General features: G+C 39.5%; 1 protein-coding gene across 2 annotated transcripts in view; it reads right to left on the minus strand.

Annotated features, from left to right (window-relative positions):
• Nucleotides 1-493: 493 nt before the first annotated feature.
• The window catches only part of LOC136035682 (uncharacterized), a 46,566-nt gene continuing 32,762 nt past the window's right edge, over nucleotides 494-14,297 (minus strand). For both annotated transcript variants that reach the window (XM_065717609.1, XM_065717610.1), the window contains exons 4-5: nucleotides 5,357-5,620; nucleotides 494-815 (exon numbers count right to left, since the gene is read on the minus strand). In XM_065717609.1, the coding sequence (XP_065573681.1) occupies nucleotides 680-815; nucleotides 5,357-5,620 (400 nt within the window). In that variant the 3' untranslated portion in view covers nucleotides 494-679. The remainder of the gene's footprint in view (nucleotides 816-5,356; nucleotides 5,621-14,297) is intronic.

Consider the following 14,297-nt stretch of genomic DNA (forward strand, 5'->3'; position numbering starts at 1 on the left):
AGCAGGCTAGAACAGTGATGGACTCAAGTTGATATGCAAGTTTTTTAAAGGATATCAATCAGATAAATCTTATACAAACCAAGTTGTATAGTGATTATAGTATAAGAAGCCTCCTGAGCCCTTGCAGGAAGACAGGAGGAACCATACATTTCAATTCAATTCAACTTTCTGAACACCATCAAATTCAATTATATCTTAGATTATTGGATATCCAGCCTGCAAACGAAGGAACCATTATGTAAAAGTATTGATGTTAAGAAAACCAAATCAATTTTGTAATGAGCTCAAATAACCCACACTTATGTTTCCGAGGAAACAAAAGAAATTAAAAAATGTGGGTGATGGGGAACAGTTGTACGTTAAAAGTCCCCACAAAAGTATACATGAAAATCGCACGACCAAATTCATTACGTTGTAATTTTCTTTTATGTATAGCAATATTTTACAACAGAATACCCCTTGACTCACCGTAGCCAATATTAGGAGAACTCCATTTAAACTTTCCTTTGTTTATTTTCTAGCCAATGTACAGAGAAATGTAACCCAAAAAATGTACACATTGTCATAGTCAAAGAAATCAACGATCATTGTTGGGCTAAAAAAGTGACAGTTTCTTTTGCTTACGGCAAATTAAAAGATTATATCTATAACTGACGTAGTGGACGAATATTAAGAGGGTTTACAATTTTGTGCATGCTCTCTTGGGTTGCACCTTGTCTTTTCTTCTTTCATCTTTGACTTCTTCTTGAGCATTTTCCACTTGAGAAAGTGCCTTTTGCAGTTTTACTTGTTTCAGCTCACTGAGTTTCCGTTTTCTAAAAGACATAAATGGGTTAAGTCACTAAAAACTTTACTCTTGTAGTAATTCAATACCAGGCTCAGTTTTTGCCAAACTCGCCGTTTACACACGAATTTAACAACCGGTTTACAATAAATTTGATATGATCTTAAGAGATCTGCCATCTAATTCGAGATACGAGGCCCACTTGCTCCCCCAACATTTCTTGCTTGATCCCAAAATGCGCTTCAAGGAAAGTCCAGCACTTTATTTAAATCACCTGCCAACACACAGTTTCTTTAAATTTACCTGACTACCTAACTGTGAATAGAGTATAGGTCCAACAGGAGCTTTTAGTCCAAAAACATTCACTTAGGTTGGAGCCTAACTCCTCTTGAAATTTAGAGTCCAAATGACACCCCCCCCCCAAAAAAAAAAAAAAATTAAGATTTCAAGTTGAGCTGTACCCAAGAAACTGCAGATGTGCTTTTCTGATAATATAGCAAAACACAATGTAAAAAACTAAATGTGAAAACGTCGTACCTTCGGATTTTTCTCGTAAAGGTGTGAGCTGCCCCACAATTACTGAGCTTCCTACACCAAAAAGCTCCATAAGTCACCCCCTGGCTCGATTTGTGCGATTCCTGGGAGTTCTTTTGGATGAAAATTTATCGTTTAAGTGTCATGTTCAAATAATAAGAGTGAAAATTACCCGCGGACTTGGAACATTTGAAAATTAAAGCGTTTGTTTCTTTTTCCTATCCTCCGTCTTTTATACTTCTCTCTCATTTACCCTTATATATGTTACTGTTCGCCTGTGTGGATGACTACATTTCCTTCGGTACTTGCTCCTATTCACCATCTTCATGAGAAAGCGGTAAGAATTCTCCAGTCGGCTAAACACACTCCTGTTGACCTCCTTAAGATTAAAGATATTTATGTTTTACCTCCATCTTCGTTGGCATATCAATACTTCCAGGGAGATCTCCCATGTTGTTTTTCGGGACTGCTCAAACTAGTAGGGGAAGTAAATTTGTATACACTTCGAAACTTGGAGGATGTGATGATTCCGCCTACTCCCTCCTTTCGTTCAGACTTCGGTCTGGCCGTGACTGTGGTGCGTGCTTGGAACTTGGTTCCCGCTTAGATCCAGCAGTCACGAACGCTTGGCTCACAGGGTTACGCGTGCGTGGGGGCGCGAAGCGCCCCCACCAACTAGATGTTGGTGTAGCGCAAAGCGCCACACCAACAGCTAGTATGTATAATAAAAAGTGTCTCTCTCTCTCAAAAACATCTGAGACAATGTGCAACATGTCTAAATTTCTGTTGAACTCACACTGAAGTTTTTTTTATAAAATACAAAAACCAATCATTTTTTTTTACACTCAAGGCATACACTTTTTTCATGTTTTGATAAAAAGTTAGAAGTGCCCAGAGAATGAAGAACCAAACAGAATGTTTGATTCCATCCCAGACATTGTGCAACATGCCTAAATTTCTGTTAAACTCACGCTGAAGTTTTATTATGAAATACAAAAACCAATCATTTTTTTTATCCTTCAGGCATGCAGTTATTCCATGTTTTTAGGTAGTTAAGATTTAATTTGATAAAAATTAGAAGTGCTTAGAGAATGAAGAACCAGACAGATTAACCGATTCCTCCTGGGACAATGTTAAACATGCCTAAATTTCTGTTAAACTCATACTGAAGTATTTTTCATAAAATACAAAAACCAATCACTTTTTTACACTGAAGCCACACACTTTTTTCATGTTTTTGGGTGTTTTTTTTTTTTATAAAGACTTAGAACATCCATACGACCAGTTTGATTTTTCAATTATAAAAACTAAAAATCTCGATTACTAACATGGTTTTGGTTCAAACATTGATTGATATGCCCAAATTCCTGCTAAAAATGTTTTATTTTCATTATTGCTCCCATCCGTGTTTGTTTGTCAAAGATAACAGCAACTCTACTTTTGAAGTCTCTGGCGTGTATTTTTGTTATAAGGGTGTTTTAGCATTTAACCTTTAATTTGAAAAAAGTTCAGAGATATCTTGGAGTTACTTTTGTACTTCTTTGTACATTGGACAACCAAAAGAATTGGATGACTTCAGTTTGACCCAGATGGAGCATGTCTAAGTTTCCGTTAAAAAGTGTCTGCCTTTGTTATTACTTTTTATTCCTAAATTTGCCGTTCCAAGGATAGCTAAATATCTGATTTGCCGCTAGCTTTTATCTTGGTATGTAAATGGGTATTGAATCTTCTTTTGAAAGAGTCAACAACAAAACTTTTAGGGATAACTTCCTAAGGAAGACTATTCCAGAGCCAAGTTGAACATTGTCACATTTCCATGAAAATTTTACCCGGTTTCTACCCGGTTTTTTAACCCGGTTTCTACTTTCAGAAACTTTATGCACATATTTCAAATTCTAGTATATCCTCTCGATTGCAACAACTTGTTTGAATTAGGTCTATACTTTTAACACAAAGAGGAGAGCAAGTCTACTGTTGCAGGATTGCGTCATCTATAAAGAGGAAGTTCAACTATTTCAAATTAACTTCTTTCACATTTCTCTTTTTAGCAAAAAAGAGTTACAATTGTAAACACAGAAGTATATTCTCTTATCAAAAGACTTCCTTAGACTCGGATCCCTCCAACACCTAGGCAAGAATGGGCCAGCAATGATTAATAAGCTCAAGGTACAGATATTTGATGGCTTCTCAATTTTTTTTGTGGTAGGGGCAGAATTTCAGTTGCTCGAAGATTTGACCTCAACGCAAGATTTATCAATTTATTTATTAGTTTTAATAGTTAATGCTTACAATAAAGAAGTTTCTCTGATGTTACTTGTGTTGCTAACTGCTTGGCACCTCCACCAATTTTATCAGTAGAGATAGAAGCTTCTGTCACGTGTAACAAAACGTACACTTTAAATTTATAGAAACTCGTCTGCCTTTTGCTTCTTAATAAAGAACATTAAAAATACCTGTGGAAATACACAGGTATGTTTTATGTTGTTGTTTGTTTTTTGGTATCATAGGCCTAGGTTCCTGTTTCCTTTTTTTTAAATGCAACAATGTTTACAAAATAATAAACATTACTCAGACTTCTAGAGGGGAATAGGCAGGAAGATTTCCTAACGGGTCACAGGCTTCAAAAAGTATGTTTATAGACCCAGATATGAGATCAATTGAACCATTATTCAGAATATTGAGATGTTAAAAAAAAACAGATCCACTGAATATTCACCCTCTGAACCACAGGCAGATACCTCCTATTTCTTTCCCTTTATCAAATAAAATAGAACTAAAATTTTTAATTCCTTTCTACAGGCAAAAGAGCAACATTTTCTACAGGCAGAAGAGCAACGTGGCACTTTGACGATAAGTCAAATCATTCCAGATTTTGTTAGGGAAAAAACCTCAGCGATAATTTATTACGCCCCTAAGCCCTGGTCTTGTGGGTCTATTGGTATATCTGGGCCTTTGTATGAGAACAGGCTTAACATTTAAAAGCAACATTTTTCAAGTTTGGCTTAAAATCTACATATTTTGTGTTGTAAGTTTTTTTTTATAAGATTTGAGCTAAATTCAAATTTGAATTTAAACTCTTGCAAGTAGTTTTAGGGGCTTTATATCTCTTTGCCTTTGTCCGTTTGTCTTTTAATGGGCAATCGATTGGTTTTTAACAGTTTATTCATCCAGCAAATAACTTCAGAAGTTTGTGCCAAGCCTTTTTTATGCGTTCTTTCTTTTCTTACTTTTTATTCCAATTACAGCCAGCCTGGAATTTTGTTGAAAAAGCCTATGTTCAGTAGTTAACATAGTTTTTTTTTACCTTTTTTAACCTAATTTTCTTAAGTTTTTTTGTTTATTTTATTTAACTGCTTAATCTAATTTTTGAATTAATAGGTATTACTTAAGACAATTTTTTTCCTCGTGTATTAACAAATTTCTCATTTGTTAATAACGCCTGTATTAAAGAAGGAACCTATAAATTGTTTTTAAGAGGGACATGACTTTAGTACATCTTCTCCAAGTCAGTGTTGCCAGGGAGGGCCCAATTTTGGAGCTCTTTTGAAGTGGTTGCACATTGAATGAATCAAGCAGCAAATTGGATTGCCGTGATTGCCGGATCGCAGGCAATCAAAGGATAACTGTGTACATTCCTAGAAGAAGTATTTCTTAAAGTCTACCACCGGTTAGCGTGTGAACTAAAATTTTTGCCTCTTCTTTTTAAGGTTGCGTTTTTTGAATTTTACAAACAAAAAATTGTACTTCTGACTGGCTTGAACGCTAAAATTAAAAAAGGAGAGTGATTGGCATTTACGGTAATCATTCCTGGTTATGTGCCTGTCCTTGATATATCATGGTGTCTGTAGTGTTTGTTTTGTGAAACAAATCTTACATAATAGATAAGTTCTTTTGCAAGGTGTCAGAAATATTCCTAGTCAAAAAGATTGATTGATGTTATTTAGTGTCCCCCAACTCCACATAAGTTTACTGATAGAAGACCTAATATCAATTACAATAAATCATTGTTCCATCTTTCCCATAGTCTAAGTTTCATACCTTCCTCTACTGTCTTTGTCTGGAGAAGGATTATTATCATCAGCAACTTCATTCTTTTTCTGTCCTTTCGAATTCTGGATCATGTAATGGCATCTGATTTTGTTCTCGATTTTGGAAACTTCCTTAGTTAAGTGAAACAGCTTAGTCGACATTTTTCTCAATTCTTCAGCAGATGATTCTTTAAATTCTCCGGAAAAAAAACTTTTAGGGTAGGTTTTCTCATTCTGTCCAATTGCCAACAAAGGCTCCAGTAAAGCTTTTGATCTGATAACAAATATTCATATTAATTCCCGTATAGTAATACTCAAATATTATAAACATGAATACTTTACTTGCCAAAAAAAAAATAATAAAAAAAGCAAAACCATCACAAAAACCTATTGGTAGGAAAAGAAACTCTTATTTGATGGTGATTTCTGCCAAGTTGGCCAAGATTAGGAGCATATGGTGCCATATAGCTGGCCAAGATTGGCCATATAGGTTGGAGCATATGGTGCCATATAGCTGGCCAAGATTGGCCATGTAGTTGGCCAAGATTAGGAGCATATGGTGCCATATAGCTGCACTGATAAGTCGCGAATGGATCGCAAAGAAACACGATTATAGGCCTAAGGCTATCATCAATCCGTCCATACATCTATTCTAGGGCAGAACTAAAGTAGATAGTCATAAAATTAAGGGATGAATGATCGGATGAATTTTAGGTTGACTCATGACGGACAATGTCCACTGGACTTGTATTCATTATGTTCGACTGCTCAGCAGCTTGTTACCGTGAAAGCATATTTCTAGTTTTTACTGCATTTTTATAGCCTATATGACTCAAAATTTTGACTGGTTGAAAAGTACATTATTATCAATCCGGTATCTTTTCGAACCAAAATTAGCAAAAGCTAACGTCTAAAAAGAAAACTTTATACGAGTAGCAGTTACTCTCTATAGGATTGTGACTAGTTCACTGGATTTCTTGACATAACAGTGTGGTAATGCAACGAGTAGTTCAAAAAGAAATCCACCAAAAAAGCCATACGATTTGAAAAGTATAGTCCGGCTTAGCTAATTTTGTTGGCGAAACTTCGAGATGGAAATAATATCTGTATACTAATTCCATGGCCAGGAGAGCCCCACCTATTTATATAGGTTTTGAACCAGGAGCGACAATCTTCTTTTCAGTGTTACACATAAAGCCAAACTCAAAGTTTTAATCATTAGAAAGCCTCGCCCCTTTTGCTAGAAAGCCTAAAAGGCTTAGACTAATCGTCTAAGGATGAATAGTCCGCATTATTCGTTGGCAGCAAATATATTCTATCTATTGTTTAAAATTCTGGACTTTGTAGCGGCATCTGATTTCGTTTTCGATTTTAGAAGCATCTTCTTTTTAATGAAATAAATGTGTCCACTTCTTTCTAATCCTTGTTTTTAATTCTTCAACTCACAAATTCTCACATTCTTCAAAATCTCCAGGAAGAAACTCTTAGGTTATTGTTTTTCATTAGTGGAATCAAACAGTTCGTGGTAACGAACTGTAGTAAGGAGCGACCCGGCTCAATAGTAACCAACACTCTAAAAAATGGAATTTTGATACAAATAGCTATATCAAAAGAATCGCATTTTAATGCTGGTTTTAAATATATAAGTTTCATCAAGTTTAGTCTTACCCATCAAAAGTTACGAGCCTGAGAAAATTTGCGTTATTTTAGAAAATAGGGGGAAACACCCCCTAAAAGTCATAGAATCTTAACGAAAATCACACCATCAGATTCAGCGTATCAGAGAACCCTATTGTAGAAGTTTCAAGCTCCTATCTACAAAAATGTGGAATTTTGTATTTTTTGCCAGAAGGCAGATCACGGATGCGTGTTTATTTGTTTTGTTTTTTTTTCCCAGGGGTGATCGTATCGACCCAGTTGTCCTAGAATGTTGCAAGAGGGCTCATTCTAACGGAAATGATAAGTTCTAGTGCCCTTTTTAAGTGACCAAAAAAATTGGAGGGCACCTAGGCCCCCTCCCACGCTAATTATTTTCCCAAAGTCAACGGATCAAAATTCTGAGATAGCCATTTTATTCAGCGTAGTCAAAAAACCTTATATATGTCTTTGGGGACGACTTACTCCCCCACAGTCCCCGTGGGAGGGGCAACAAGTTACAAACTTTGACCTGTGCTTACATATAGTAATGGTTATTGGGAAGTATACAGGCGTTTTCAGGAGGATTTTTTTGGTTGGGGGGAGGGGTTGAGAAGAGGGGGATATGCTGGGGGAATTTTCCATCGAGAATTTGTCATGGGAGAAGAAAACTTCCATGAAGGGAGAGCAGGATTTACTAGCGTTATTTAAAAAAAAAATTAAAAAATAAATGTGAAAAAGCTTTTTCACCTGGAAGTAAGGAACAGCAATAAAACTTAAAACAAACAGAAATTATTACCCATATAAGGGGCTCACCTCCTTATGATACCTAGCTCTTTACGGTAAAGTATTTTTAGTAATTTCAACTATTTATTCTACGGCTTTTGTGATTCAGGGGTCATTCTTAATGAATTGGGATAAAATTTAAGCTTTAGTGTAAAGAGCGAGGTACTGACGATGGGGCGAATCCCCTCATATATGTAATAAAAACATGAGAATACAAAAGTTCTTTACGTAAGCTAATTTATAAGTTACGTAAATCTTTTACCAATAAAAAGATTCGTAAAAAATTAAAAGTTCTAGTTGCCTTTTTAATTAACCAAAAAATTGGAGGGCAACTAGGCTTCGCCACGTACCTCTGGATATGGGGTTTCCCCTAACTAATCGCTCCGATCAGGGTGGCCTCAACCTCATGAGGTGGGTGGAGCCCACCCCAGGATTCTCAGTATCCAGGTAAATCCTGGCTCTAATCAGAATCCAGGCCTAGGGTCGGTTGGGCCTGTAACCCTCCACCTGAAATCGATTGCAATGAATAGCTTAGCAAATGCCTCGGATGACCGATCTTCTTTTATCCCATCACGACCCTTGCTCGCCCCTGGACTGAGAAGTGACCAGCGTTTGAATCTCCTTGACCATGGTGGCCTCCGGATTGCCACCTGGAATGTATTGACATTGAACTTTCCCGGAGCAAAGTCGCTTCTGGCGATGGAACTGAAACGATTCCGCATCTCTATTGCTGGAATAACAGAAACCCACCTAGTCGGGAATGGGACTGATCCCATAGGTGAGGGATACCACCTTCTATGGTCTGGACAGACAACGACTAGGAGAAATGGGGTCGGACTAGTACTTGATAACAAGTCCATAAAGTGTTTACTGTCATTTACTCCCGTCTCGTATAGAATAGCTAATGCTCGACTGAGTCATAAGCAAGGAAAAATGACAGTCCTTGTCTGCTATGCTCCGACAAATGAAGCCGACGACGAAGCAAAAGAAACTTTCTACTCTGCCCTGGCTAATGAACTGTCCAAGATATCCCCCCACGATATTGTCATCCTTTTGGGTGATATGAATGCAACAGTGAGCGACAACCACGACCTATGGCGGCAAGTCATCGGACCAGTTATTCCGGACCCTCTAAATGACAATGGGCTAAGGCTCCTTCAACTGTGCAGCATGCATAACCTTGTCATTACGAACACGCTGTTCGCAAGGAAGGATATCCACAAATACACATGGTACAGCAACGACGGCCGTACCAAAAAAATGATCGACTATATCATTGTCTCACAGAGATGGAGATCCTCGATTAGTAACTGCAGGACGTACAGGTCAGCCGAGATTGGTAACACTGACCATCGCCTCGTTGTAGCTAATATGCGACTGAGGCTCCAAGCCCAGCGCTCGCAACCTAGACCGACCAAGATTGATGTCTCTCGTCTCTCCGATCAAGAGATACGGTCCAAGTATGCCATTGATGTCTCGAACCGCTTCGACGCACTCCTGCCATTTGAAAGTTCTGAGGACGCATGGATCTCGTTTAAGAAGAATGTCCTGGAGTCAGCGACCGCAAATATTGGAAGGGCGAAGCGTGCTAAGAAAGCGTGGGTTCAGTTCGATACGCTTGACGTCATTGAGCAGAGACGCAAGGCAAGGCTTCTGGGCGACATGCCGACCTACAGGCGCCTCAATGGTGTCCGCAACAAGCTGATACAGCGAGACAAGAAACTGTTTGTGGAAAGGAAGGCAATCGAGCTGGAGGGCGCAGCCATGAAAGGGGACGTCGGGAGCCTCTACAAGCACCTCCGTGACCTCTCAAGCGACAAAGCCCCCTCAGTTGCATCTGTTGTCTCTACGGACGGCCAGCCACTTAGTGACGAGGCCGCTCAGGTCAGTCGATGGAAAGACCACTTCTCAAGTCTCCTCAATGCCGATGCTGTAGCACAGACTGACCAGGAACTCGCACGCCTAGCTGCCAGCACTCAGGAAGTGCCGTCAAATGAACCAGAGACCTTCCTTCACGACAGCAGAAATCCACTCTGCTTTGAAACGTCTAAAGAATAACAAAGCGGCAGGCGTATGCGGAGTATCCGCTGAGCTCCTGAAGTATGCTGGACCGGCGATGTTACTTTGGCTGCAAATGCTGTTTTCCGTGGTGTGGCGCACAGAATGGGTCCCGAAGGACTGGCGACTTGGCATAATCCTGCCCCTTTGGAAGAGAAAGGGGAGCAAGAGCATCTGCTCTAATTACAGAGGTATAACCCTTCTCTCAGTCCCTGGAAAGCTCTTTGCCATGACCCTGCTAGACAGATGCACGAGTATCCTCCGAAGAAAAAGGAGAGTTCAGCAGGCCGGATTTATGCCAGGGAGGTCCACTGTCGAACAAATCTTCACTATGCGCCAGTTAATTGAGAAAACTAGAGAATTCAGGAGGAACGCATACGTGGCCTTTGTAGACTTCAAAGCTGCTTTTGACTCCGTCGATCGCAACTCTGTTTGGCTAATACTTAGATCGACGGGTCTACCTGATAAATACTGCAAGCTTTTTGAAAAGCTGTACGAAGAGACCGAGAGTTGCGTCCAAGTCAACGGAAAACGGAGCACGACATTCAATATCAAAACTGGCGTTCGCCAAGGGTGTGCCGCCGCCCCGGAATTGTTCAATTGTGTGATAGACTATGTGATGACAAGAACTACAAATCGCCTGCCCTTTGGTCTGCAGTTTGGAGATCGCATTCTGACGGATGCGGACTTCGCAGACGATCTTGCTCTCGTTGCCGACTCAATCGACCAGCTGACCAACGCTCTGGAAGTCCTGAAGGAAGAGGCAGCAAAAGTGGGGCTGAAAATCAACTGGCTCAAAACTAAGATTATGGCAATTGAACCCCCAGGTCCAGTCTCGCACCCTGATACCATAACTGTCTGCGGAACACTTGTTGAAGTCGTTAAAAACTTCACTTACCTCGGCTCTGTGCTGTCCAATGATGGCTCCGTAGACGAAGAGGTATGCAGCCGAATATCGAAAGCCTCTTCCATCGTCGGTAGACTCAACAGTCTATGGAGAATGCCGCACATCTCAAGGCGTACGAAAATGCGAATTTATAACGCATCCGTAAGCTCCGTCCTGCTCTACGCGGCGGAAACCTGGCCCCTCAAATCAACCATCCTTAAAATGATAGACGTCTGTCAGACGAAACAGCTTCGCCGGATCGAGGGATTCCGGTGGGATGATTTTGTAAGCAACGCAAGGTTGCTTACTCTCACCTCCCAGGTGCCATTCTCCGTCCAGATAGCGCAGAGGTCTCTCAGATGGTTCGGACACCTCCTACGAATGCCGACATCAACGCCAGCCCGAATAGTGTACGACTTCGACCCAAAAGCCCATGGCTGGTCTCGCCCGAGGGGCAGACCTCGGACAAGGTGGAAAGACAGCCTCAACAAATTCTTGGTGATGGCCAACATTGCTGTCGACGAGGCGCCTCATCTAGCAGCAGACCGGTCCGCCTGGAGAAGTCAAGTTGCGAAGCTCTCTACGCCGCACCCCATGCGGCAGGAGCCTTAAGTCAAGATTATTCCTCTGCGGAGAGCCAAAATCAAAACAAGCATTGATTCAAAAACGTTCAGAAATTAAATAAAAAAAACGAGTTTTTTTAACTGAAAGTAAGGAGCGACATTAAAACTTAAAACGCACAGAAATTACTTCGTATATGAAAGAGGCTGCTTCCTCATCAACGCCCCGCTCTTTACGCTAAAGTTTTTTACTGTTTTAAAAAGAAGAAATGAGAGAAAGAGTCAAACTTTAGCGTAAAGAGCGGGGCGTTGATGAGGAAGCAGCCTCTTTCATATACGAAGTAATTTCTGTGCGTTTTAAGTTTTAATGTCGCTCCTTACTTTCAGTTAAAAAAACTCGTTTTTTTTATTTAATAGCTAACAGAGGCTCAAACTAAAATCTTTGATCTAGCAGTAAATAATTATATCAATTCCCGTAAAGAAATGCCTTTGGAGAATCTCACCAAAGTTCGTGGAAAGCTACTAACACTCAAGCAAAACAGTTTCAAGCCCAAACGCAATAAACCCATACTTCGTTAGGCTCCCTACTCTATCTATATGGCTCCGTGTGACTTCTGACTATTTTCCAGGCTGAGTGCCGATGACGTGGCAAAAATTGTCTGGAAAAATTTAAGGTTTTCAGGCAGAGCCAATGACATTTTAAACAGCTTGGAGTACTGGTGCTGCCTTTCAACCGGTGGGTAGAGGCAGGCAAGCTTAGCAGCCTATACCCCTGGGGTGAAGAGGTGGCTCATCAGGTGAAACCTATATCAGTTTTCAGTCCCAATTTTTAACTTGTAAGTTGCCTACAGTAATCCCAACTTTGAGTTGAGCCACTGCAGCTGCTGCTTGATGTTTTATACTTGCTTTACATTCCTCCAAAATACATTGCCTCCTGTTTTGCCGTTTGTCTGCAATTTACTGTTTGTCAGCTGTTTCCTAATATCAATCCTGCCTAATACCACTACTTATTCTGTACTTGCTTTTGTTGTTTATATTGGGTGAGAAATGAAAAGTCAACTCAAGCCACCCCATGAACTTAGGTCGGACAGCTCATTCCAATTCTCTGGATCGAAATCTGGTCAATAGCAACTATTCGTACTTACTAGTTACATAAATGATACAAAAATCAAGCATAGAATTCGAGCAGATTTACTGGAACCTGACAACCTCAAATCTTCAATGAAAGGGTTAATTAATGACCTCATACACAGGTAAAAGAGGCAGTCATTAAAATGAAAGAGCGACAGGCCTTCATAAAACCTGATGTTATTGTCTCTTCAGATAAGCTGGGTAAAATCAAGCAGAATGTGTATTCTGGCCTCAATCTAGATCGCAGTAATTTAGTAGTTAAAACCCTTGGAAGTTATGAAAATCACATATCTTCTATTGAGTCATCATTGACTGCTTTAGAGTAATCAATGAAAGACTTGAAAGCTCTTTTAGGCCTATCCAATCTAACCTGGCAAGACTAAACTACTTATTTAAACAGCAGGCTTTAAGTAACCAAATTATCATTTTTGGCGTTGATGCCACCATTGAGAACGCTGAAAGTCGACTCCCGTCACTATGTGCTGGGAAATTTCCTGGCATACCAATTACCCAGGCTGATATTGAATCGGCCAAAAGAATGAACAAACCACCAGCCGAACCCACACCCATAGTTTTCAATTTTGCAACTTTCATGTTCGTCAACTGCTTCTCAGACAAAAGAAGGATTTGAGATACTTTTTTTAGACACTTGCAAAACCACGCCTACAGCTTCTTTCATATATCAAGTCAAAGCTTGGCTCAGGTAATGTTTGGTCTAGTCAAGATGATATCCTGTATAAAATCAAATCTGGAAGAGTAGTTAACTTCAATGATCAGGATGAAACTGATTTGTATGCTAAGAATGCAGAAAACTAATTTGATGAATTTGAATTTACTTTTTTATAACACAATAAATTGTTTCTATAGGAATTTGCTTTACGATCTTGAAATATTCCTCTATTATTTTTGGTTCATATAATTTTGACTGGTACCATATTATACCTCGGGGCAATATTTTTAATGATTTTTGCCTTCCCGCTGATGTTACTTAATGTCTGTTTGTGATTTTGTTATCTTCAAATGTGCTGCAAATGCAGTACACTTGCAGCTCACATGAGTTTCACTGGTCTCATATTATACTTTGGGCCAATATTTTGAATGATATGTGCCTTCCCATTGATCTTTCTTTATGTATGTGTGTAATCTTGTCACCTTCAAGTGTGCTGAAGACACTGACTTGTTTCTGTAGGAATGCATTTAATGATCTTGCAATATTCTTCTATTATTCTTTACTTTCTTCACATATTTTTGACTGGTGCCACAAAATACTTGAGACAAACATTTGAATCATTTTGTAAAAATTTTGCAGGTATGTTTCGGTTAATTATACTTCTTCCTCTACTTCGCCTATATTGAAAGGTGTCCCACAAGGCTCCGTGTTTTGATCGCTTTTGTTTTTGTTTTATGTTAATGATCTTTTATACGGCCTTCATCCCCATGTGCACCCCATTCTTTTTTGCTGACAACAGTAACTTTTTCACTCCTGCAGTGAACCTACCATCAACCACTTCCGTAGGTCAAGGTCTTCCTGATAAAGTATATGATTGGTATTGGTCAAATGGTACGACAAAACTATCAAACCTAACCTCGCCAGAAGAGTACTATTATACGTTTCAGGGCTCCTATTGTATGAGTGAGGTAGGAGACAATCATGATGACTTAAGGGAATGATTTTATACCGGATGCTATTATGGTGAAATTTCTTGGTCTGTATCTTGACTGTTTCCTTTCTTTTAAACCCCATATAAATCACAACCGTTCCCTCATCCTTCGCCAGTCTTCAGTGTTGCACTGAGCTAACTCATTTCTTCCCACAGATGTTATGCTTTCTCTTTATTATCCATTTATTTTTCCATAACTTTCTTATTGCTGCTCTGTCTGGGGTAGAACTAACA

Source organism: Artemia franciscana, chromosome 14, assembly GCF_032884065.1.
Source record: "Artemia franciscana chromosome 14, ASM3288406v1, whole genome shotgun sequence".
NCBI classification, from domain to species: domain Eukaryota; kingdom Metazoa; phylum Arthropoda; class Branchiopoda; order Anostraca; family Artemiidae; genus Artemia; species Artemia franciscana.